The 24750-nt window shown below is 40.7% G+C and overlaps 1 protein-coding gene across 1 annotated transcript in view; it reads right to left on the bottom strand.

Moving 5' to 3' along the window:
- Positions 1 to 23878, bottom strand: part of kcnc2 (potassium voltage-gated channel, Shaw-related subfamily, member 2) — a 112037-nt gene extending 88159 nt beyond the window's left edge. Inside the window, exon 1 of the mRNA XM_083935555.1 lies at positions 23032 to 23878. Within this exon, the coding sequence (XP_083791681.1) occupies positions 23032 to 23586 (555 nt within the window). The 5' untranslated portion in view covers positions 23587 to 23878. The remainder of the gene's footprint in view (positions 1 to 23031) is intronic.
- Positions 23879 to 24750: the final 872 nt, after the last annotated feature.

The following is a 24750-nucleotide window of genomic DNA, read 5'->3' as shown; positions in this document are numbered from 1 at the left end:
ACTGTGAGGGATATTGACGTTTGGAAATGCTCAAATGATGTATGGACTAACTAAAACTTTTAAAACTAAAAGTATTCCTTGTCTTCTTGTTCAGTGCTCTTTCAAACATTTACAGTTACATATGACTCAATACAAAATTGTTTTAGTTAATATTTTCCTGTTGTACAAGTACAGAAAAGGCCACTACAATTAAAAATGAATTAAATAAATGGACATTGAGGATGAAGCCATGCATTCAAAAGTAACATTCAGACTGAAGGCTAATCCCATTTGTGTATGTGAAGCAGCTTTTTCACAAAGTTATTTACAATTGTTTTAGTTTTGTGTTTTTGCATGTGATCAGATTGGATTTTTTAGTTTTTGACATCACCAACCTATGTGCATTGGTTGCTGTGCTAATGATGCAGGTTTCAGTGATCACGTAGCTACGCTGGTGTTCTGACACAGCTTTCGCGGAAGCATGAACTAGCTAACTAGCCAGCCGGCCACTAAATGTTTCAGGGAGCGTACCTATGTTCCCCGGGTCCTACTTTACCCGCTTTGTATGTGATGGGGGAACATCTGACCCTTTTTCACAGATAGGGTCCTATGTTCCCCGGTCTGTTATTTTTCCACAATCAGTGCCGAATTCCACGGCAAATAGGCTTATGTAGACCCTTACACTACCCCTAACCCTGACCCCCACCCAAACAAAATGCTAAATTAAATCGGCGAAGGCATAGGCTTATGATACTAATCTAATACGAGACAGGAGATGTTTGAGAGGTCCATCCATTTTGTGCTGTTATTCCATACACTAACCCTGACATCATTTTCACCTTGTCAATATTGTGAGTAAATTCTTATCAGTGCCACATTCTAATCACTTGTGCTTGGTGGCTTGCTCCACTTGGGGAAGAAGCAGTTCACTTGTTGTTACACATAGACTGCTGCTGACCCAGTCAATTGAGCCGTTACAGCAGTTACTGTTAGCAAGTGTTACATTTCTGTGAAGTGCTGACTGCAGTCAGTTGTGAGTGGATATAGCAACTCTGACAGGTGCAAACTTGTGAATACTGACATTGTTGTTGGTTAATTTTAACGCTCTGAAAATGTTCAGGTAAGAGATGTTATGCTGACTTGGATTTGCACTGCAATGTTCCATTTCTGCAAAAAAAATGTAAAAAAATCTGGATGTCCACCACATATTCCCACCCCAAGGCCATATTTCAGAAAGCAGGATTATTGAAAACTCTGAGTATGTTAAGCCTGAGATGAGGGAATCTCTGTTTATTTGGTTCAGATTCTCCCTTTCTTCAACAAAGCCTTGGATATTAGTTTTTTACCAAGAGCTATTTAATGTTATCGTTATCGTCAGTCATTTCTTTGAACAGCGTTTTCTGACCTCATTCAAATATTCAATACAACTATAAATAAAACACTGTCACTCTGCAGGCAGCCATCAGTTTGTGTGAGCACTTCAACTAAAATGTTTATGGGACATTATGTGTAATAATCTCAGTTTAAATAGTAAAAATCAGTATGAAGCTTTATACACTAGGATCAATAAATGATTGTCTCTATCACTTGCGATGTGATCGGTTGGAACAATGAAACTTAATTCCTTTAATATTAGAGAGAATGTAGTTTGAAAGTAGTTTTTTTTTTAAATAGTCGATAGTCTTACCTGTTTTAACAGCATTGCACTGACTGTGTTTAAATTGAGTACATTTGTTGAAGAAACTGAAATAAAACTACAAGCCTAAATGTTGAGCCAAGATTAACCTAAATTCAAATACATTTAAATCTATTGAATTTTAACCTGCAAATCACAAACACTGCATCAGATTGTGATCTTACAATCATATATCTATGTCTTTGATCTATATGCTTTTTTAAATCTTCAACTATATTTTTCAATGATGAATTAATAGAGAATACATAATAAAACTTTGTTGTGTTAACTTTTTGACACTTTCCCTGCTATGACTCTCTTCTTTAAAGATAAATATGCACAGTCTGCATACGTGCATTCATATCTCTACATCCACAGGACTAAAATGGAGGCTCTGCCTTGTTGCCATGGTGAATCATAGTATCAGAGCTCCATTGATGATGGCTTTTTATGTCAGGCTCAACCTGCTCACATTTGAGTGAACAAAGTCTGATCAGTTGTTCTGGAACCGAAAACTTAAAAGTTTTCCCATCTCAGGATAGATCAACTCAGAAGTCAAATAGGGCCCAGGCCAATGCAAATCTGTACCCCCAGGGCACATTTCAAATGTAGCCTGAGAAGACTGTGTCTCAGGGTGCACTCACACTTGGCCCAGATGATCCGTGCCGTGCTTAAGCATGATTGCCGCCCCTCCCTCTTCCCCCACGGACCAGGCCCGCTTGCACTCACATTACTTGAAATAATTCGAGCCTCAGCTCGAATGCTTCTTGCTTATACGTCATCACCCCTCGGAGATTTACTGTTGTGCGACTGTTTTTGAATATTTTCATCTGACCAAATCTGCAGTAAACACTCCACCTCTCCATCAGACTACCACGAACCCTTCAGCTGCATCTTTTTATATCTCAGTTGCGGGGAACAGTCGTATATACTACATAGTCTCAGAACACAAATCATGCTTTATTAAAGCCCACCTCTCTCAACTGGGCCGTGGCTGGGGAGCATGTCATACGTAGGCATAGAACCGTTGGACTCGGTATGTATGAATGGCAAATGTGAGTGTGCCCTAATTGGGGCCAAACCACCGTACGTTCATTCTCTCGTAAGGGAATTCATTAATGCCAAAGCTAATGTGAAGAACTGATGAGAAGGGGGAAATGGAGAATGCTTAGAAAAAAAACACTTTGCTGACAGGTGAATAATGAATCATATCCTCCCAGTAGTGATCCATCCTGTGGGAATGTCTTTTTTAATTATTATTATTCCTGTAAAAGGCACCTGGGGCCAAACGATTGAGAATAATTTAAATTACATTTCTACTTTTGAACCTGCAGAGGAGCTGTTTAAGAAATATTTCCATTAATTGATATGAATTTTGGCAGCAGGCTGTGATTGATCAGTGTGCCAAACTGGGGACAAGTGAAAGTAAAGTAGCGTGATGTCAGTTAGTGTCCCTCAGCCAAAATTTCTTGGGCTTACGTACATTTCCTACTGCCAAAGATTGCCCTCATGGCTGAAAGAAACCAAATATCTTTCCCCAACCTTAATCAAGTCAGTTTAAGGGCAGGGTACACTTGAAACAAACTGAAGTATGAAGTGTCACTTGACCCTGTTGGGAAGTAGTTTGGCTTATCTCTCAGGGTGGCCATACTTGTAATCGGAAATCTGGAACTTCCAACTTCTGAGTCAGGCTTGTAGTAAGGGCAGAAGTGTGTGTATGGATTTAAGAGGGTCAAATATAGGGGATGGACTGGAAGTAGAGAGATAAATGTGTTTCAATAAAGTTTACTTAAGAGAAAGAAAAGAAAGTCAACACACATAGTGACCATGAACGTGTCAAGATGGAGGCTCTGAAAGAACAGGCTCTCTTGCAGTTACATCTTACTGTCAAAGAGGGCGCTAGAAACAAGGCATCTCAATTCATATGGAGTACAACTCAAACTCTGTAAAGCCAAAAAATCTTAATATTGTGCTAAAATATTCATCTTTCCACAGAAATCTGTAGGATTAGTATGGTGACTTATGAAAATAACCCCCAAATATAATGTATACAGTAACTAAGGTTCCACAGGTATGGCCCTTACGTTGTCCCAATCAGAATTCTAAACTTTCTTTGATTTAAAAAATGATTAGTGAAACCTTTTTTGATATCACAGAAAACCAAATAAAGTCTTTGGTACACAAAATATGATAATTTTCCCCATTAAAAAAATGTTTAAACACAGGTTAATTTTCTTCCCTGTGCTTTCATCTGTTCAGCCTCATGTTTAACTGTAGATGCAGCGATGCCAATCCAGGGTCTAAAAAAAGTGTTGGTGACCTGTTACAGCATTGTTCGTTGATTAAACAAACACTTATTTGAAGCATGGTGCCTGAGTTAAACCATACTTTAACCCTTTTGACAGTCAATCACAAGCACCTATAGCAAGAGTGATCAGAACGTAGTGACATATGATCTATATTGTTGATTAGGTGTGAGACCTTGTTGAGAACAAGACTACAGAGAATTTCAGTGAATCAGAAGTAACTAGAGTGTCTGTTTCACTGTTATTTTAAAATCAAATGACAGCAACAGGATCTCCAGGTCGGCTTTATCAAGATTTCTCAATGTGATGTTTTCAATACCTCTGACACCTTAATGAGAGACTACCTGAGCCAACTTCTCTATAGGCCCACCAGAGACATCTTCTGTCTTTCCTCCAGGCATCATTTCCCTGACTGGTCGAGAGAGGAGCCACACAACTTTTACTTTGAAATCCTTACATTCATTTATCCTGGAAGACACACATGGAGAGCTGGTGGATTCATTGGCATTAAAAAGTGGGTGACAGCCTCTTTGGCCAAATGGATTGGTTCCTGTGTGGCAAACATGGGGCGCATTTGCACAATGGATTCAACTTTTGGTCCCCACATTTTCTGACACTGGGGGTTTGAATCACACTACTATATGCAGGCTATCCCATTTGCAATTAAACAAATTTCATTGCAAAGCATGCAGAGAGAATTGGACACACTGTGGCCTCTCCATCAACCACTGTGGATAATAATTTAAGATAAATGTCTAAAATGTCAGTCTGCCTCAAACAGCTTTGAGCGTTGTTGCAAACATACAGTGAGGAGAGATTTCCTCAGGCGTGGGCTCTTTAGCCTCTTCCTTAAGAGACAGGACTCTATCTTTGTACCAGAAAACCCCTTGTGGTTCTTACTGAAGAGCAAACGCACCCAGCCATGAATATCCTTCTGCCTGCAAGCCGGGTGAAAAGGAGGGGGACGCAGGAAAGGAGGGCTCCTCTGAATCTGAATCCTGAATCCAGCCAAGAATAACTAATAGGATTGGTTCTGGCAGGTCAGTATCAGCGAACCATTGAAGAAGCCTCAAACAGACAAAGCATCCTTCGCTGCACTGCAGGGTTGGGGTCAGCACACTTTCTCATCAGTTGATCCACAAAGCCAATTCAACAGAACAAGAAATTAATCGTTTTTATCCAAATATATATATATATTAAATCAAAAATTTGGGTGAAAAAAAACTGACTGTCGGACATTGTTGTATGATTTTCTGCCATTAAAACATGAAACATTATTTAAAGAGATCATCTCGTCTACCCTAACAATGTTCCTACTTCCAGCTGACACCAAAGGCTGAGTTGTACTGCGGCCACATACTGCAGTGTGAAGAGAGAACCATGTCACGCTTGTATTATAAATAAATCTGTGGTATATTCTTTATTTAATATGTTCAGCACACAGTGTCCTTGTCTGCAGGCTCTGCTCACCACAATCATGCGCTGAAAGTTACTTCTTAATATGAGGACTTTAGGCAAGAACGAGATATCAACCATTTGAAAACTATAACGATAGAAAACTATTACACCCACCTAAATTGATGCTGGTTTAAAAAAAAAGAAAAAAAGATCGTTTTTTGTTTTTTTTCATTTAAATAATGCAGCCAAAATACACTTTCTGGATTCAGATATGTTAGGGTTATTATATACTGTTCATATAGTTACTTTTTTATTTGCTAAAGAGTTGCAACAAAGGAAAACTTTCTTAGTTGATTGACTTGATAATTGACTGAATGACTTATTAATTGATTGTTTTATTGTATTATAATGCGTTACAAGCTAAAACTTGGGTGTAGCTGAACAAGCTGTAAACACAACACTGACATATTGTGGCTATTTTAGCTTACGTTATAAAGCAAGCAATGTCGGATCCATGCATTGTCTAAGTTATGGCTAGCGGGCTTACGTTAAATAGCTGGCTCACTGATGGTACTGTAGCTCACCGTAACCTAAGCTTAGGTTGGGCAGCTGGCTGTGGCTCTGCATGGATTTGCCGTCGGTTTCTTTGTGGCGTTGGCTGACGGAATGATTTGCAAACAGCAAGCTAGAGTTAGTTTAAATATGACTGTGAATCATTTTTACAGTTTTCTATCAACATGATGCTGATCAATCATGTTCAGTCAGCGAGTATGTGAGCATCAGAATGCTGCCTACAGTTACTACTTAAAGTCCACTGGTGTTGCTAATAACAAGGGTGTTCTGAAAGTTACACAGGGCACCTTTAAAGTTCTGCATCATTCAGGGAATGGCTAGTTTGAGTGGCAGCATGGCAAAATAGTGGTAAAATCATCTCTTTCCCATCAGCTCAGGGAATTCTGGTTAAGCAACAACTTGGTCTTTGCCTGAAAGTTAGCCCGCTCTGGACCAGGCTAGTTTGCCAGCATAAGTTGCCATAGTAACTGAGCTTGAACTATGCTGAACTTGCTTTATGGAACCGATTAACTGAAAATTATCTTAAGTTTTTCAATAATTTCATGAACAAATGCAAGAAAAATATAATAAAAACATGTTAAATGACAATGCCAATATTTGTTGCATCTATTGCCCACAGAAACTACTGTAGGTTGTCATAGCTGAATAGAATTACCTCAGTGTAAACCAATAAGACCATTTTAATGTAATATCCCTTATTCAAAAAGTAACAAAGACATGATCTGACTATTGATAAGTATTTGGTGCAATGTTTTCAACGTGAATATTTATAGTAGCATTTAGAAAATAAAATTAATACAGCATACTGTATGCCAAAACGGCCTGCACGTCATTGTGTGAACCGTGAGGAGGATTGTTCAGCAGAGCATGATTTCTACCCAACAATGCTTGAAAACAAACAAGCTGCAAGTTCACGTTCTGTTAAAGGTTCATCAGCAAAGGAAACCGAAAGTCTCCTCACAACTGACAGAAGATTTCTGTATTAGCTGAGTCGTTATTTACTATTTTTTGTGTATTTTAATCAAATCCCCTCATCCTCAATACTTTCACCTCTAGCAAACTTTCATCTTGAGGAAATTTGTAAAGCTACACAAAAGTTTATCAGAGCTCCACTTGTCTGACTGTGTTTATGTATCAGAGGGCGGCGACGGGGCAGTGACCCTTTGTACAGTTAACTTTTCTTTCCAAGAGAAAACATTCTAAAGGCTTCAGTTACGGTCTGCAGTTGATATCAGGCTGGCAGAGCCGTCATTACCACATTCAGGCTTGAGGAGTAAAGGAATACATGCAACACCGTTACATAATTTGGATACAAAGAGTATTAAAGAGTTACAGAAAAATATGTAAACAGATTAATGATACATTTTGAAAAAATGGGGATATAAACGGGATTCAAATTTTTAACATACACATATTAATAATAAGGAACTTTCATACTACTGTAGCTGTACACACACAACACCCCTCTGGTCTTGAAACCACTCTGGTCATGTGCTGTGCACTTTAATTGGAGGTCTACAGGCCACTGCCTGAATCGGCTTAATGAAATGTGAGTTTTTCTGTGAAAATACACTGAGCAGGACATTTTTTTTTTTTTTTACATTTTGTTGTTTTGTTTTCATGTCTTACAGAATTCACATAAGTGTACAAGTTTAAATGAAAATCAAATCAAGTGTAACACCAGTTCCATGTAGCCAGGAAATATTGAAAAAAATGCGGTGTTGTAGTACAGGGGGACAGGGCCTGAGTTTGTCTGGAGATGGCGCTACCTGTGATAACTGTGATAACTGTGATAGTGATGTAAAATAACTTGCCGGCGCCTCCCATAACGTTTAAGAAGTAAACACAGAATTTGGTACTTCCCCTTTGAAATAAAAGCTCACTTTGACCTATTTTATATTTATCCAAAAAGTATCACCCTTGTAATTACAACACAGGATTTGGTTGAAACAACAACAATTATTTATCACAAAGTTATGAATTGGATTTGCAAATTAGCTGACTAGTTCACTGTTGACCTTTAAGTATGCATTAACAGTATTCAACACTGTCATATGATGCTCTGGAAGGTTTGATACACAAATGATGAACCCAATGCGAGAATGTAAAATCAAAATGACCAGGGAAACTTAAATGTCCACAGCCCACACTCACACACGCAGAGCTAATAAATGTAAATTAAAAAACGGTTGCAGGCCCGGTCGAAGCTTGTGAGCGTGGAGGCCGGTGTTACAACCCTACTGGTTTCCACACCAACTGGTTACCCTGTTGTGCTCAGCCCCTCGTCAGATTCACAAACATCTTAATGATTTTACAGCCGCATCTCATATCTACTGTGGCGGATATGATTATATAAGTGCGCACTACATTACTGCCACCTTTGAAAAATTACATTTCTACAGTCTTTAAATTAAGTTTTACTCTCTAGGACACTATTTTCTTTGTTTCTATTGTGATGTGTAGGTATGTTGATCTTTTGAAAGACATTTATGTTGAAATAAATAAACCTTTACAAGTAGTAATGTCTCTTATTTGGTTTGGATTGCCCTCTTATGGATATAATGCGCAAAAATAGATATTTGAATACGTTCAAACCTATATGAATATTCAAACATCAGTTTTGGCCAGTTTTTATAGCCCTGTATGCCACTGCGGTCAACGACTGAGACCAGTGACAACACACAGGAAGTCAGACAGGTGTTTTCAGATAGCAAGCTCCTACCACTGCGTTATCCCACAGTAATGTTGATGCAGGGCTCTGTGATGGCATCTGAAGGCTACACAGGCCGCTGCTATCCACCTCCTGTAATCTCGTCATGAAGCAAAATAGAGCAGCATGCAGCTTAAAAGATAAAGATAGAGATATCAGTAAGCAAATCTTTTTCAAACAGGAGGAAATCGTGCAGTTGTTGGGGACTATTTTCCTCAGCAGAATAATGCACATTTGGTGCTGTAGTACTTATAGCAGCAGGACGGTGTATGTTGGACTGATTTTAAATCAACTACAGTGTGTGTGTTCATGGTAATGAAGGAACATGTCACCCAGTGCAACAGTGTGGCTCATTGTAGTGTTTTTAATAGATTTGAACAACAATGGAGCTCTTTGGCACAGAGGAATAATATATATCAGGCTTTTATACACACACAGTACTTGTTAGTAGATACATTCACTGTTGATTGTGGACTTGTCATGGGACTTTTTTGACAACACAAAAAATGTTAAACATCACAAGACAAACATTCAAACATTTTTTGAATACAGTTCACACTGCAGCCATGATAGTCTTTCTGTCTTACTGGGTGTCTCTTGCTCTGTCCACCTCTGTTTCTCGGTGTGTTGATTTGGCACCACATGTCCTACAATTGAGCCCTGCTTGCTCAGATATGGCTGCATTAAACAGTGGATCCTCTCGAAAGCTTGGGTGTTCGAACCAGTGTCAGTGATTGGAAGACAGAGCTGAAAAGCAGAGGTCGATCCAGCAGGGTATCCAGGTGTGCATTTAGCATCACACAGGTTAGCAGGGCAACAGTTCATTACCATGCCTCGCTTTGTAGGGACAGAGAAATTGACACATTTTACAGCTTCTATTGCAACCAAAGCTGTCAAAGAAAGTCAGCCCGCAACTAGTCACCATTATTATCAGATAACAACTTGTTCTGTGCACATTGCTCCCCTGTCATTTTCTTGCTGGTGTGACATTTGGAGTTTGCAGCCTCACCCTTCATCTGTGGCTAGGAGTGCAGTCGAAGGTTGAGCTGTCACCCAAGAGCTTACCATGCTATAAATGTGAGCGTTGGCAGATAAATGAGATGCCGTGTAGGATTCAGTAAACACCTCTCTGAAAATGTGGCCTGACCTTTTGCCTGTGGAGTCTGCAAGGCTCAGTGGGTGCGTTCCTACCAAATGTGAGTTAATCTAAGCAGTGGGAAAGTGTTTCCTCAATACTTACTCCGTGGCTTAAAGGTCTGAAGACTATGGATTTTTATTAGATTGTTTCAGCTTTCAGTTGCCAAGTGATAGGATATTAAACCCTAGACAGAGGAGGTAGACGGACAGTAATTTTTTTTTTCATCTAAGAGAAGAAACCTGGTCCTAGCTTGATAATGAAGCATTTTTTTATTTTATTTCACAGTTATTTTTAATAAGCATGAATGGAGAATTGGATTTTCTCATACATTATGATACATCATAGCTATTTTCTCATATGAACTCTGGAAAATGAAAGGACAATCCATGGATGTATTAAGAGAACTGGATACAGCGTTGGAGGTGGGGCCCCATTCATTTCTGTGAAAGCTGCTCAGTGGCTCATGAGGCCAAAAAAGTTTAACTACTGCATCTAAAAATAACCAGATGATCAGCATTACTTCTGCACTATTGTGCCCCTAGAGCAGGTACTACTGATGCACAGATGAGGGCTGACACCATTCAAATCTGCTTGTAATCTTAAATAATCCAGCCACCACCCACCCAAATTAATTATTTTCTCTGCTTCAGAGACCCGCACTTGTATTGACATCCCAGTCCCCCATGTCAGTGTCTTCTGAGCAGCGGACATCTTCTTCCTGGTGCATAAATGCGCTTACATCGTCTCTCTGAATGGGACGCCAACGGATTTGCCTGACAAATAATGGTCAGCTGTCTGCTGTAGCTGTGGACAGCAGCTCTACTCTCTGACGTATATATAAAATGGAATTAATATTTTCCTTAACGTCATATTATTTTACCCACCCTGTAAATCCAGAACCACCGCTAGGAAATTTCAATTGGGGCTGCCTCTGGGCACGAACCGTTGGAGCCGTTATGGGTGGGCGAACCAGATTATGACAGTTTAGCGCCATCGAAGTCATGATAGTAAACAACTAAGATGGCTGCACATTGGTCGTAGTAGGTTGTACTGCTGTCCAATTGAGTGCAATGGTATTTTGAAATACATGCGTTGGTGCCGCCTATTGAGTTGAGAAGGTCTATCTATTGCCAGACAATTCTAGGTGTGGGTCTGGATTTCCAGGCTATAATCTGCTGTCAATCAGAATATTATTTTTTATTAACCCACCCACCCAGTCGACGGACTAACTGCAGTGCCCATTGACATATTTGCAATGCGCAAATCACTAACAGACGAACTAGAGACTTCTGCCAGCTGAGATGGATACTTCCGGATAAGTGCTCCAGCTAACTTGAATGATTTAGGCCCTGTTTAGACGAAGATGATCTAGAAAGGAAACGCGAAAGTGCCGATGCGTTCACATTTTTTATTACGTGTTTAGACAAGCTTCTTTTGGGGGAAATCTGCACATCAGGTGGCTAAGTGCCACACAGCACTGCCACACAACACCACCCAAAGCTCGTGCATGTGTAGAAACTTCCTTCTACGTCTCTCCCTAATAGCAGAGAGCAGGACACCATACAGCACGACAGGGATCTGCGGCCTCCCATCGCCTCGGCTCCCACCCAGGACACTTGAATGTCCGACTGATGGAAATAGTCCCACATGTTTGTTGTTGGTTACCTGTACTCTGCACATGGAAGTTACTTTAACACGTACACTACCTGAGCCAGCGTTTTTACCCCTTTACGAGGAAACACAATGGTGGAGCGTTATTAAGATGTCAACTCTGGAGGGTGGTTTCACTTTTTTGCGTTTTTAAGCCCCAAAAACGCTGTTGCTGTCTAAACAAAAGGCACATCTGATAAAATATTTTGTTGTTTTCAACTGCAAGCTTTGTCATGCAAACAGGGCCTTAATTGTGCAACTGTTCTAGAGACTAGTCTAGTAGCTCTTCTAGTGACTCTTCTAACAGTCAAAAAGCCAGTTTGTAATTCGGCGTGTTTGAAGGAGCTCATACTGTCCTCCAATCTAATCAGGAAACACATATCCCACACAGAAACATTAATTTGATTTGTACTCATAGCAATATGAAATCGTGGCATTAGCGAGAGGTTTTAAAATAGGTAGAACCTGCAAAAATCTGGAGTGTTAGCAAGTATGCATTTGTCAACCAAATTCAGTCAGATGTTGACCTTGGTGTGTGACAGTTCTTTCTTGACCTTGGAAACAGAATTGACAAAACATTTCAATTCAAGATCAATTTACAGTACATGAAAAGGTTTGAACATCCACATCTACGGTTCCACGAGACTTCTGAGCAGATATAATCTGTTCATGAAGAATGTGTGACAGGATATATGGATGAAATTGAAGGTGTGATAATTAGTGATGTTCAAATGTAGCTTCATGAGGCATTTTTTAGTATTTTCTGAGTCCACTAGAGGGAGCTCTCTGTTTAACAAAGGGTTGAAAACACATTGAATCACCATTCATTGAGCCCTTTTCTTAAAACCAAGAGCTCCATCTGGTGGGGTCAACAAGTACAAATAATGCTTCATGAAGCTTCATTTGGACATCACTAGTAAATCGAATGGTAACACTCCTTATATATAATAAATAATTGTATTAGTTCTTTAAATGTCTTTAATTTAGACCACTGAGTCACACACAAAAAACAGTACTTACTGTCTCAATCTCGTCTAACATATCAAAATTACAAGGGTGGACTTAAAAAAAATCACAACATGTCATCTTCTGATTCAATCAACTGCAGCAGCTATATATTTGATTCTGAAAAACACTGAGCAATGTGAACATTTTGAAGCTATTTCAGAGATTTAAAGGAAATATTGGAAACATAGAGGTTTAAAATGCTGAAACCCAAACTGAACTTGGTCTCATTGAATTGATGCTGACTCTGTAAATCAGCCAACTAGGGCCTGAAATCCTGATTTATTAATTACCTTTTAATATGCGAGCATTAGGGTTGTTCAAATGGTGCCAGAGAAAAGAACTTTCAGTAAATCCATTGCCCTTGGGAAGAGCTCAATCTTTTAGAGTGAATTGATGAGCATTAATTATTCAGCATTAAGCCCAAACAAAGGGCACGTCTGTTATAGCTCACGGAGCTCCGGGCAACTTCGGGCCCCTCCTGGTCTTCGACAGCCAGTGCACTGAAGACGGTTGGAGCACACCTTTAGCATGCATGCCATCACATCCATAAATGCATGACACTTAACTCTTATCTAACCCATTCCTAAGTGCACTTCTGACTGAAACATATCTATCTACGATATAATCCAGTATTCAGCAGCTATGTTCTCCTGCTGAAGAGGATATCAAAGAACAAGACCCCTCTCCTCATTGAACCCTTCCAGTTTTGGCAGCACTCCTTGCAATCCTCACTCAGGGTGACATCAATTTCTGTTTTCAAATTGAGAAATAAGGCTCGCCCAATTTGGCTAACGTTGAGTCATATGCATTTTGTCAAAACCATGCACCATGTCTTCCATTTTGAGGTGTCTGTCACACCGAGAACTCTCTTCTCACACATTTCCACTACACACACACACACACACACACACACACACAAACACACACACACACACACACACACACGTACACACACACACACACACACACACACATTTTACCATTTTAACACTTAACATGATCTGATGACAAATCCACATGCTGTTTTGTTTTTGTTTTTGAATGCGTGCACCTGTAGAAACCCAGCCTGGATATTGTTGGCGGTTGGGTGGGCTTGAGTTAACAAATGCACCACTTGTCAGATGCTCTATTGAATTAACACCTGTAGAAACCGTAAATGAGACAAAGAGGAGCGCTGCCGTCATGGAAAGTCAAACATGCACTCATGCTTCAAAATGCTTTATTCATAATCCAGTGTGTATCATGCCGACTGGTATTGTCACTAATTTGCAAAACTGAACTTGACAGAGGCAAGCTTTTTTACCTGCCTTTTGCTAGCTATTCCATCAAGGACAAAGTGATCTCCATAGCAATGGTTACCCACGATCCATTACTTCTTTATCCTTAAAAGGTGTCGGTACGTCATCCCTCCGGCTTCTCTCCTTTTTATGAGGTTAAACACAATGATTATTGTGTATTTATAACCAAATGACGCAGGGTGGATGTCAAAGACTAAGATTTTGAGATGTAAAAATTTAATACAAACATTATTCTTTATTAAAACACATTTCTAATTACCCTATGAATATTCTACAACTATGACAAACATCCAAAAACACCACACATGAATCAGGACAGGAATCAGTCATAGAGACCCAGTTTATGGCCTCAAAGTAACAAAGTCATGATTTATGTCAAATCTAGCACTTTAAATTTACTGCGTAATAATTTAAAAGTCCCTTTGCAAGAGAGAGAGCGTGAAGTGAGCATGTTCTTCATTCCGCGCTGGAGAGAGTGAGAAAGAGGGTGAGATCGACGGACAGATAGAGAGATAGCAAGGCCTGATGGGATGCCGTATATACTGAGCAACTGTGAGGCACGGTCCAATCATGCATACTGAACAAGTCTCCTTCATTAACTAACCAACAGGCCTCTCGCTTTCTCTTTTGTATGCACACAAAGACACATCCCTGCACGTCATCATTCTTGTTGGTGGTGGATGTGTACTACATCATCATATGAATAAAGTCTATTTTCATAAATTGATATGGTACATTGTATCATCTTCACAAAAGCATGAACAACAGTTTCTGTAATGGCTAAACCAAGCAGCAACCACTACAGCTGAGTGTTCAAGTCGATATAATTTCAAGGATAATTCATGTTTATTACAACTTGGGTCAGTTTGCTGCCATCCCAGAATGGCGATGTCAAAGTCTGGCAAGGAACCAAAAATGTCATTGATAACCATCAGTGCAAATGTCTGTCTACAGCAGTCTAGGAACATTATAACACTTGGCTCTATTAGTTCAGCTAAACAGATTTGACTAACCTGGGGGTTAGGTTATCTGATCATCTGACTGTTTGTGTTCTTTGTCCCATCTGCTTTGTTTTTTACCAAACACCACATTCTCAGATCTCCGCAAGTAACATGGCCAACCTCTGAAGACAACATCCATGTTGTAATAAACTGGAATTACCCTTAAGTTGCTATCAAGTTCTTTTATCCACACAAAATAACGTTGGACAGTATTCTGTAATTGCCACAAGAAGTAGTTTCAGAATATTGCCACATTCTCTTTATTTTCTAAATAAATTAACAGAATGGGACCACAAGCAGGACACAACAAACATGGCTCCTGGTGAGCTGCGATGTGTTTACTTAACTTACTTAAAAATGCCGTGTTTCTGATTATGTTTAGTATGATTTTAGAGGGATGCACCAATTGTAAAATTCTGGGCCGACACAGATTTAAAGTGTTAAAATCAAAATTATGGAAAATAACTCCTTCATTATCTCCTCCATTACACTACCTTAGAAAGAGCACACATTCAAGCATACACACAACCTGTAATAAAACCCTTCTCTTTCCACACAACATTAAACTAGTGAAAAATGTATGCAATTCAGAGGATATTGCAGTGATACAATATTCACTACATCTAGTGAATATCATCTTATTTGCTGCGAGGCCGATTGCAGTCAACAAGACAAATATGGGCCCATATCGTTGTCTGGCTGATATCGGTGCATCCTTAGACCTTAGGAGTTACCTTTACATCTCATCTGTCTGATGTGTTGACATTTTGGATAACCATTGTTCCATTAAGGGTACAAAGCTTAAACAGAGAATATTTTAGGTGATTGTTTGCTTGGTTGACAGGTGTGTCAGCTATGGTGGTTGCTGCTTGCACCACTTCAGTTGCTCACAGGGTTTCTCCCCTCTGACCACGTTTGGATTTAGTGGCTATAGTAACTTCTAAGAACACATATATGGAAAATTCAAAACTTCCCCTTCCCCAAGGGTGATGTCACAGACGTTACATGTACATTTTTCTACAGTCAGTAGAATGCTTGAGAAACTAACCAAAGAAACCACGGTGCACTGCCAGTGAAGAAGACATTACAGACACCACATTTCATTACAGAGGAGTTATAAACCTAAACTACAGGAAGGGGTGCTTAGCAACACATACGCCACCAAATGTTGAAACAAGAAGCAGAGATCTCATGTACAACAGAACCAAAGGTGGAAATGTGAAAGTCTTCCTCACACTAACCTCCCACTGACCCAGAGCTGCAGCCCTCTACACTACTCCTGTACACTGAGCTATTACAGTCAACCACAGCAGTGCAGGATGATGATTGGCGGGGCAGATTAACGTGACCAGCAGCGGCTACAAACATGCCCAGTGGCGTACCGTCACTGCCCACGCTCAGGCAGCCATTTGCCCTCATCTCCCACCCAGCATCAGGTCTGCTGCTGTTTACACGTCAGACTCCATTTACTCAGCCAGGCCTTCCCCTCTGTTTGCAGCGGATCAGCTTAATTTCCTGGCCTCCTACAACCTCAGACTCTGCATAATATCATTCAACGGCGCTTTGGGATGAGGCACTCAGGCCCCTGTACACCTGTAGCTCTAGTTAGACAAGAGCAAAAAGTAAATAGGCTAAAGCACATCACAGTGTATAACCTTTGACAGCTATAAGAAAACAGTTAAGGGGACATGCGCACATGGATTGTTTGTTACTGATGCTCCAACAACCTTTTCTTTGCATCACTGCCTCAAAACTAACAAGCAAGCACGCAGGGGGTTACTGAGCAATAAGGGTTCATGGACGAGCAGGTTTCTGAAATCAATCAGTTTCACAGACTGGACGGATCTGAATGAAAACAGGCCGTGATGATGAGCGATGATGTTGCCATGACAACAGGCAGGCTGAGCGTGCAGCCTGGCTTTGGTATCTTCAGGCGTGCGGCAGGCGGCACCCAGACGGTTTGGGTTTTTAACCTCTTAAGGGGAAGAAAGCAAGCTGCAGTCTCAGATGGGATCATGAGAGGATGTTGGTGGTGGTGGTGGTGGTGGTGGGGGGGGGTGCGTGGGTAAGTGTGTGTTTGTGTGTTGGAGGGGCTAAAGTCAGGCATCAATTAAACCTCTGCCTCAGAGCACAGACATGGGAGATGAAAAAGGTGGTGTTATTATTATTTTGTTGTTACCATCCCAATCCAGCAATGGCCAACTACAGAGATATGAGAAGGACAAACAAACAGATTAACACATAGGAGAACACATACATAGGAAAAAAAATCCTTGTCTCACTGTTTTCATTTCAGAAGAACAATCATAAACATACAGGAAAACCAACCAGAAGCTCTCACTCTTTCTATCTCACACAGACAAGTGAACACACAGACAGGCAACTGCTGTTGAACCACACTGCATGTAGAGTAAAAAGGCAGCATTGAGAGTGAAGAGAGAACAGGATGGATACAACAATAGAAACAGCGTGGGGAGCCCAGAGAAACACGCCTGCTATCGCTGACTGCTGGCACACGAACACTCGTGAACGAGTCGGTTAAAGGGACAGAGCAGACTTTGTTTGTTTTTTTAGCTCAAACAAACTCGTGAACGGCTCTCTGACAGCTACAGACAGCTGATCTGACACAGAGTTGTAGGCTGACGTCAGTTCTAATGCTGTTAATGAAGTGAATTAATTTGTTGGGATATCTTGTAATTACTGTAAACAAATGAGACCATGATGGACAGGACTGGTGCTCTGTCATGCTGTCAGTGCTACTGCCTCCCAAAATTAGTACCACATCTCCCGCAACGTTTTTACTTTTCCTCCCTTGAAAGTGTTCTGCGTGTGTTTAATTGAAGAGCAGTTAGGAGCTGTTAATTTAATACACCCACTGTTAGCTAGCACTCTGAAACTCTGAAAGTCTTGGCTCTATTTTCTCTGGGGGAACAAAACCCTCTTCCATTTCTGATCCAAAAGCAAAAAGGCGCATTTGTCAAAACAGCTGACTAGTGGCTGACAATTAGTAGTCTTTTGATTCAATAATACAAAGATTTGGGTGAATCATACTGAGAATTTGCACGAAGGAACTGCAGTTAACCTTTCTCTTGAGGGATTCTTGCATATAACACATGGTGTGATTTGTGATTTTCTCTTAAAAAGGTACATTTTTGACCTGTTTTTGAGTGAGAGCCCATTTAGTTTGTCTTGTGTTTGCGTTCACGCACGCATGGGCACTTGGGCGATGGGATACACAGTCCAGCCGATGATTTCAAACTATTCAACTAATTGACTTTTTGACACATTGTTAGACCACAAGTAAGGCACACTGTATTTTGGTTGAATGTAAACATACAGAACATTTAGTTTGTGTACAAGTAAACTCCACAGGGCACTTGTGTTTCGATACAGTCAACATTAAAATATATAAACCCACACCTTTTCATTATATGTTCTGTTTTCGCTCTAATTTTTTATATTAATCATGAATTTTTACATTTCATCTGCAATAGAGCTGCAACTATTAGATAGTTAATTAATTAGTTAGTTATCAACTATAAAATTAACTACCAACTATTTTTTTTCATAAAAATTCTCTGATATCAGCTTCTTCAATATGAATATTTTCTGGTTTCGTTCCTCCTTTATGATAGTAAACTTAATATCTTTGAGTTGGGGATGTCATCTTGGACTTTGGAAAACACTGATCCACATTTTTCACCTACAAAAATACATTATCCCTGCAGCCCCGTCATGTCAAACTAAATCTAAATAAATGATTCAGAGCCCTACTGCGGATAGGGATTGATTATCTGCAGTTAATACTGTCACCTCTGTCAGGGTCAAAGGTGAACTGTGTAAGAGCACTGAGCTTCCCACTGACACGGGTTGCCAGGCTGACATTAGACCTTTTATTTCCACGGAGGATAATTTCACATTACTCACTACTAACGCCTTTTCAGGGGGTGGATAAATGCCCCCGAGGGCCATCTTTTAGACACACACACTCACTTTCACACTACGCATCAGCTCTCTCACCCACATACTGTACACAAAGATTGTCTCTGTACAGGGGTTGCATTAAAAGGTTAACCAAAAGCAAGCTGGCCTTTAATACGAGAGAAAACAAGGCAATAAGGAGGAGTAGCATCTCTTTATATGGTTCCTCCGTTACACCAAACTGAAGCCTAACATGGTTGCAGGTGGGGCATCGTGGACATCCGGAAATGTGATTCACATGCAGACAACAGAGGTTTGAATATAAACAGATGCTTCTGTGTGGTGTTGGTGGCAGGGAATTGTGGCGTGACTTCATTTCTGTGTGCATACTGGCTCAGTGTTGGTGCAGGGAGGCAGGTGTATGTGTGTTGTAAATACAAGAATTCGGCTCCATCAACTCCCGCCTGCCAGTGAAGCATAATTGAAACTAACTCAATATTTACTTCTGACACATCGTCACTGCTACTTCCTCCGCATTTCTCAGAAACAACCAATGAAATGTAGCGGAGAGTATGAGGAACTTTTGTGGTCATCTTCTGTTTCCCTTTAATATTTAATGATTTCATGCTGTGTCTGCAAAGCTGACTGTAATGAAATGTTATTGTAACCTCAAATTTAGCTGTGGGAATGATATCAAGGTGTAATATCACGGTAAATATTACACTGTGAAAGTATCTTCAATTTATAAGGTACACATCCGGGCCCCATCCAGTTTACTGATGGATTGTAAGAGGAAGACAATTGATACAAAGTCAAAGCTATTGCCACCCTCACCACACATCAAACACACACACACACACAAACACACACACACACACACACACACACACACACACACACACACACACACACTCTTATAGCCCAACTCCTCTTCTTTCATTAAAAATCTAGATGGGAGACAGTCTGAAATTGGGTGATTGAGGAAACAAGTAAAGATTAAATCAACAGGCCAAACTGATGCCAGTCGTCACCAACTCAGCACAAGGACTCAGGGAATGCTGTAACTCCAGGATAAATGTACACTCAGTTTATATAAGTTTCATACAGACAAAAGAATTTTTCTGGAAAATCTAGACAAAGGTCAATTAATTTGTTCCTAAAATATACAGTATATCAAATATGTACAAATGTTTTTACTTATATTCCACCACAAAACATACAGTACATACAAAAACATACTGTATGATGGATAGAGCCAGGCCAATATAACGGTCAGCCAATAATATCTGCCTTTATGGGCCTGACACATAGATATCGAGATCTATCTCTATTGCTGTACATGTTTTCCAAAATGCTTTGATATGAAAACCAGTTTTACAGAACATTTAATGCAGAAAACAGCGATTGGGGTGATTTGATTGGAGTGACGGTGTCATATAGCTGTTTATTTATTATTCGTTTAGATCAGGTGTCTCAAACTAATCCAGTAAAGGGCCGCTGTGGCTGCAGGTTTTCATTCCAACCAAGCAGCCACAGCGGCCCTTTACTGGATCACTTTGACACCCCTGGTTTAGATGGTCAGTAATCTACTGATACAGAACATGATATCTATTTAGCCATTTAACTATTTTTATTTATTCTTTATTTTCTCGGTATTCAATTAGAATTGATTGGCAGTTTAGTACATTGTATATATTTTGCATAATAATGTTTAATATTCCTTAATAAAGTTGTTTGTTTATGAAAGCACCTTTATGAGGAACTTTGCAGAGTCAATTTGGTGCAAAACGCACACAGAAAAGGTTAATATGATTCCAGCTCAAAATTTTTAAAAATCCCATATCAGCCAGGCCTTAATGATGGAGAGCCATTTTCTTCCACATAGTCCTGTTCAAACCACTACCTGTAGACAATGAAGAGAAGGAATGATGTTGCCAAAATATAATACACTCTATTCTTTAGCTGTTCGTGGTGTGATGAAAGGTATGCTGGTGTTTAATGGTTGAGAAAAAGAGGTTAATTTGACAATGAGGTTTCATCAAATAATTATAGGTTCTATTAAAGGTATTGTTAGGTCATATCCATATGTTAGAAGAGAGTTTCAACGGGGCACTTCCACTTCCACTGTATTTAGCATGAATGCAGGTCAAATGCAAAAGAAATGTGTGAAGGCAACCTCACCTTGCGTGTTGACAGACAGGCTGTCAACCCGCTTGCAGTACGGTGTGTGTGTGTGTGTGTGTGTGTGTGTGTGTGTGTGTGTGTGTGTGTGTGTGTGTGTGTGTGTGTGTGTGTGTGTGTATGTGTGTGTGTGTGTAAATGGGAGAGGGAGAGGGAGTGCGCAGCAGAGGGCCGCATATCAGAATCCAACCCGGCCGCTGCAGCACTCATTTACCAAGCCCGTGCAAAGATGTGCGTTCACAGATCATTTTCTGTGCTGTGTTCTTCTTCACCACTGGATAAAATTGTCTGCTCTACTTCGCCGTGTTGTTGTGGTGTGTGTACTACCACACGTCACATCCCGCTGAGCGTTACATCCAATAAGCAACCGGGCTTCTCTTGGGGGAGAAAAACGGCCCTGCTCTGTGACGGGGCCAACAAACGGCCGCTGAAACAGCCGCTCGAGCGACTCACATACAAATTAGGGGCGTTTCGGTGAGATAGACGCGTAGCTTCATATTTAAAGGACAGATCTGATGGGTGGTATTGAGTTTTGATCTAACACTCAGGAGAGAAAAAATAATACAGGGAGTATTTTTAAAATGTAGAACTATTCCTTTAAATGATGTTTTGAAATATTAAGTTGTTGAAAATAATAAGACTCAATTGAAGCTTGGTAAAGACGAAATAATTTGCTTTTTTGACGGGAAATGTCAAATTTAAAATACAGAGAATATAACTGCAAAATATAACCTACCAGAAATTGAAGTGAAAATCCTAATTCCCTAAAAAGCTTTTGGTATATTTGACCCCAAAGGGTAACACATGAACTGTATAGCAGAAGCTGCTGCAGCACATAAAACCATCAGTTTTCTTTTCTTTTTCTTAATTATTTGAACCTGAACTGATTAAACATTTCAGCTTCAACAGTTGTTGCTTGCTTCCGGTTACATTAGCATGTTGCCTGTGACATCATGAAGATGTATGTGGCTGTTTTGCATTAACTTCCATTCACAGTGTGACATCACAGCTGGCAGTCTTTAACTCTTGTAACACATCAGCCTACCAATGAGGGATCGATTTGCTGTCCATTACCCCGGATTCACCAGCAGCCTAAGGCCAGCTTAGCAGAGCCCCTGTCCCTCTCTTGGAGGGTCTCAAATGAAAAGGTGATTGTTCCTCAGAGACAATTGTTGCAGATGGTCTTTGTTAAGCTGACATAAAGTCCATTCAACACACTGGATTTTAATGTTCAAAAACTTCTGATCAACGCTAATGTCCGGACAGAGAATAACAAAATCATGCGGTGTGATTTTCTAACAACTAATGTCCTAGTGGTGAAGATTCAGAAAGACAGAAAATGCACGTTTGTTTCGTTGGGGGGGGGGGGGGGGGGGGGTCAAATCTCAGCATGCATGCTTTTGAACTGCACACAAACCAGGTAAAACCTCAAAACTCAAACTTATTTACATTTATAAATCATAGCACACACTTTACCCTTGTGCCGGTGTAAAAAAAAAACCTCATGATGATCAAAAAGAAAAGAAAAGTTAACACCTCTCCTATTCCCTGCATGAGGCCAAAGTCCCACACATTTGTTTTGTGTTCATCAGAAATCGAGCGTTTCTGAATGAAGTCTAAAATAGGTAACTAACACGCTGTGAGAGTTTCAATTTCTAGAGCTGTAACCCAATAAACTAAACAGTTTGAACAGGAACAACAAAGTAACACAGATATAGGATGCGTGGCTAAAATAAACAGCATCAGAGTGAAACAAATGTGGGCTATAGCCTCTGTTTGGCACAGGCCTCCACATCTAAAATACACTGCTAAGAATATCCATCCTGACAGTGTTAACACCTTGTTTGCTTATGAAAAGTGGACAAATCTGCTTTATTAAAAAGTGATACTTGCAACTGTTCACAAATCAGGCTCTAAAACAAGTGTCATTAAAGAGTCTAGAGGGTCATTATGCATGAATTACATCAGTATATTTCATACAACTGGTTGGAATGGAAATTATCTCACTTCTTTAGGGGAAAGTGCGTTCCTGAGACTTTACACCAACTTATGAATAAGTTTATTTGCCCTTTCTAAGAGATCTGGGGGTTAAAATAAGTCGTTATATATGAATGAAAATAAATTGGAGTGAGGTGTAAAGTGATGGTTATCGTGTATGTTTGGAGAGCCCCAGACGCAGCGGTGCGCCCTTACCCTCGCTGCCCTGGAGGAGTAGGGATCCTCGAATAGATTCCAGATCACCGGCTGCCACTTCCTCCACAGGCTGACATTACCGTCGGCAGCCACGTCCTCAATGCCGAGCCTCTTCCCTATCTCGTCGTCATCCTCCCCGGTGTCCACGTTAAGCTCGAACACATCCAGAGCCTCCTCCGCGTCCCGGTGCTGCCGGTATGTCATCCAGCAGCAGGGCTCCACGTCCGTCTCATCGATCCCCCAGAAGGAGAGCTCCTCCTCGAACAGCGGTCCGCACACATCCGCGGGGCAGTGGAGTTTCCCGGTGCGGTAGTAGTTGAGCACATAGGCGAAGACCCCCGGGTGGCGGTCGAAGAAGTACTCGTTGGTCCGCGCGTTGTACTCGATGAAGCCGGGGACTTGTTGCAGCTGATCCAGCACGGAGTCGATGTCCGAGTCGGAGGCGAGAAGGGCCAGACGCGTCCCCGGCAGCGTCTTCAGGGTGGTTTTGTAGGTTTCGTGCCTGGTGCCCCCGACGTTGAGGATTATCCTCTCGTTGTCATCAAACTTGCCCATCGCTCTGTATCAGACATGACTTGATGGAAAGCGGGGGAAGTTGGCGAGTGCAGTCCGGAGGTAACGGCGAGCCCGACGCGCACACACACCCACTGTCCTGTTCAAAAAAGCCTCAGGATTTTGGTGCGCAGCATCTCCGATTTCACTCATCCGACGCTTTCGTGGCTATTTAGGCGTCCGAGGAGGATGTCCATCGTTTGTTCAGGAAGATTTCGGGCAGGTGGAGGTCGTCGGTTTGTATCCCACAATCCGTTCCGACAGTCAGTGTTCGGAGTGTTGAATGATCTCAACCGGTGGCTCCAACCAGACTGCACTACTGCCGTTGCGCGTCTCCGGCGTCCCTGCCCTCTCCAAGACGCACAACCGCTCGTCAGCGTCGGGCTCGTTACTCACCAACATATAACGCAAAACCAGAGGTTTCTTTCAGAAACAAAGTGATGTCGGCTCTTTACCCATCGCTCCCTGGCAAAAGTCGATATTACACGTATTTTTTGGTTACACGCCAATGCTGTTTTGTTTTTTTTTGCCTTAGAAGGAGAAGTTGGCTTCAGGAAATGAATCAGCGCACATGCTGTTATCACTGTCCTGGCTCCAGAAAATAAACTCGAGGGAACATCTGAAGTCCGAGAATACGATTTTTATCGTTTCAAGATGCTTTATTTAACTATCAACAACCGATGAGGAAAGCAATTGTGGGTGCTGAGAAATGATAAAACGGAAAATAATGTTAATTTCAATCCAAACAGATAATAAAACACTCTCAACTATTTTAGAAAGTAAAACAAGGATAGAAAGAATATTTTTTTGTGATCTTAGAATTGAATCCTTTAAAGGGTCATGTTAACACAATTAGAACTGCATCCTTTGTCTGTTTTACTATTGGGTTTAATTGGACTTTAGGGCCCATGTGATTTCACATATGTGCGTTAAAGAGGAGAGGACATTTTTCCTCTGAGCATCAGGTAATGAGGGAAAAGCACTGCCTTGTGTTTTGAACATTAATATCCTCAGTATAAATAATGTGCTTACATAGTTAAGACTATGTCCAAATGAAGCTTCATGAAGCATTAGTTGTATTTGTTGAGCCCACTAGATGAAAACGCTTAATGAAGCTTACTGACAGCAACAGGTCCCTGTGTGAACTATGAAAGGCCAACTTTAAAG

Source organism: Echiichthys vipera, assembly GCF_963691815.1.
Source record: "Echiichthys vipera genome assembly, chromosome: 20".
Classification (NCBI taxonomy): domain Eukaryota; kingdom Metazoa; phylum Chordata; class Actinopteri; order Perciformes; family Trachinidae; genus Echiichthys; species Echiichthys vipera.
The sequence above is the reverse complement of the archived record's forward strand: the minus strand, read 5'-3'. Positions and strand labels throughout refer to the sequence as shown.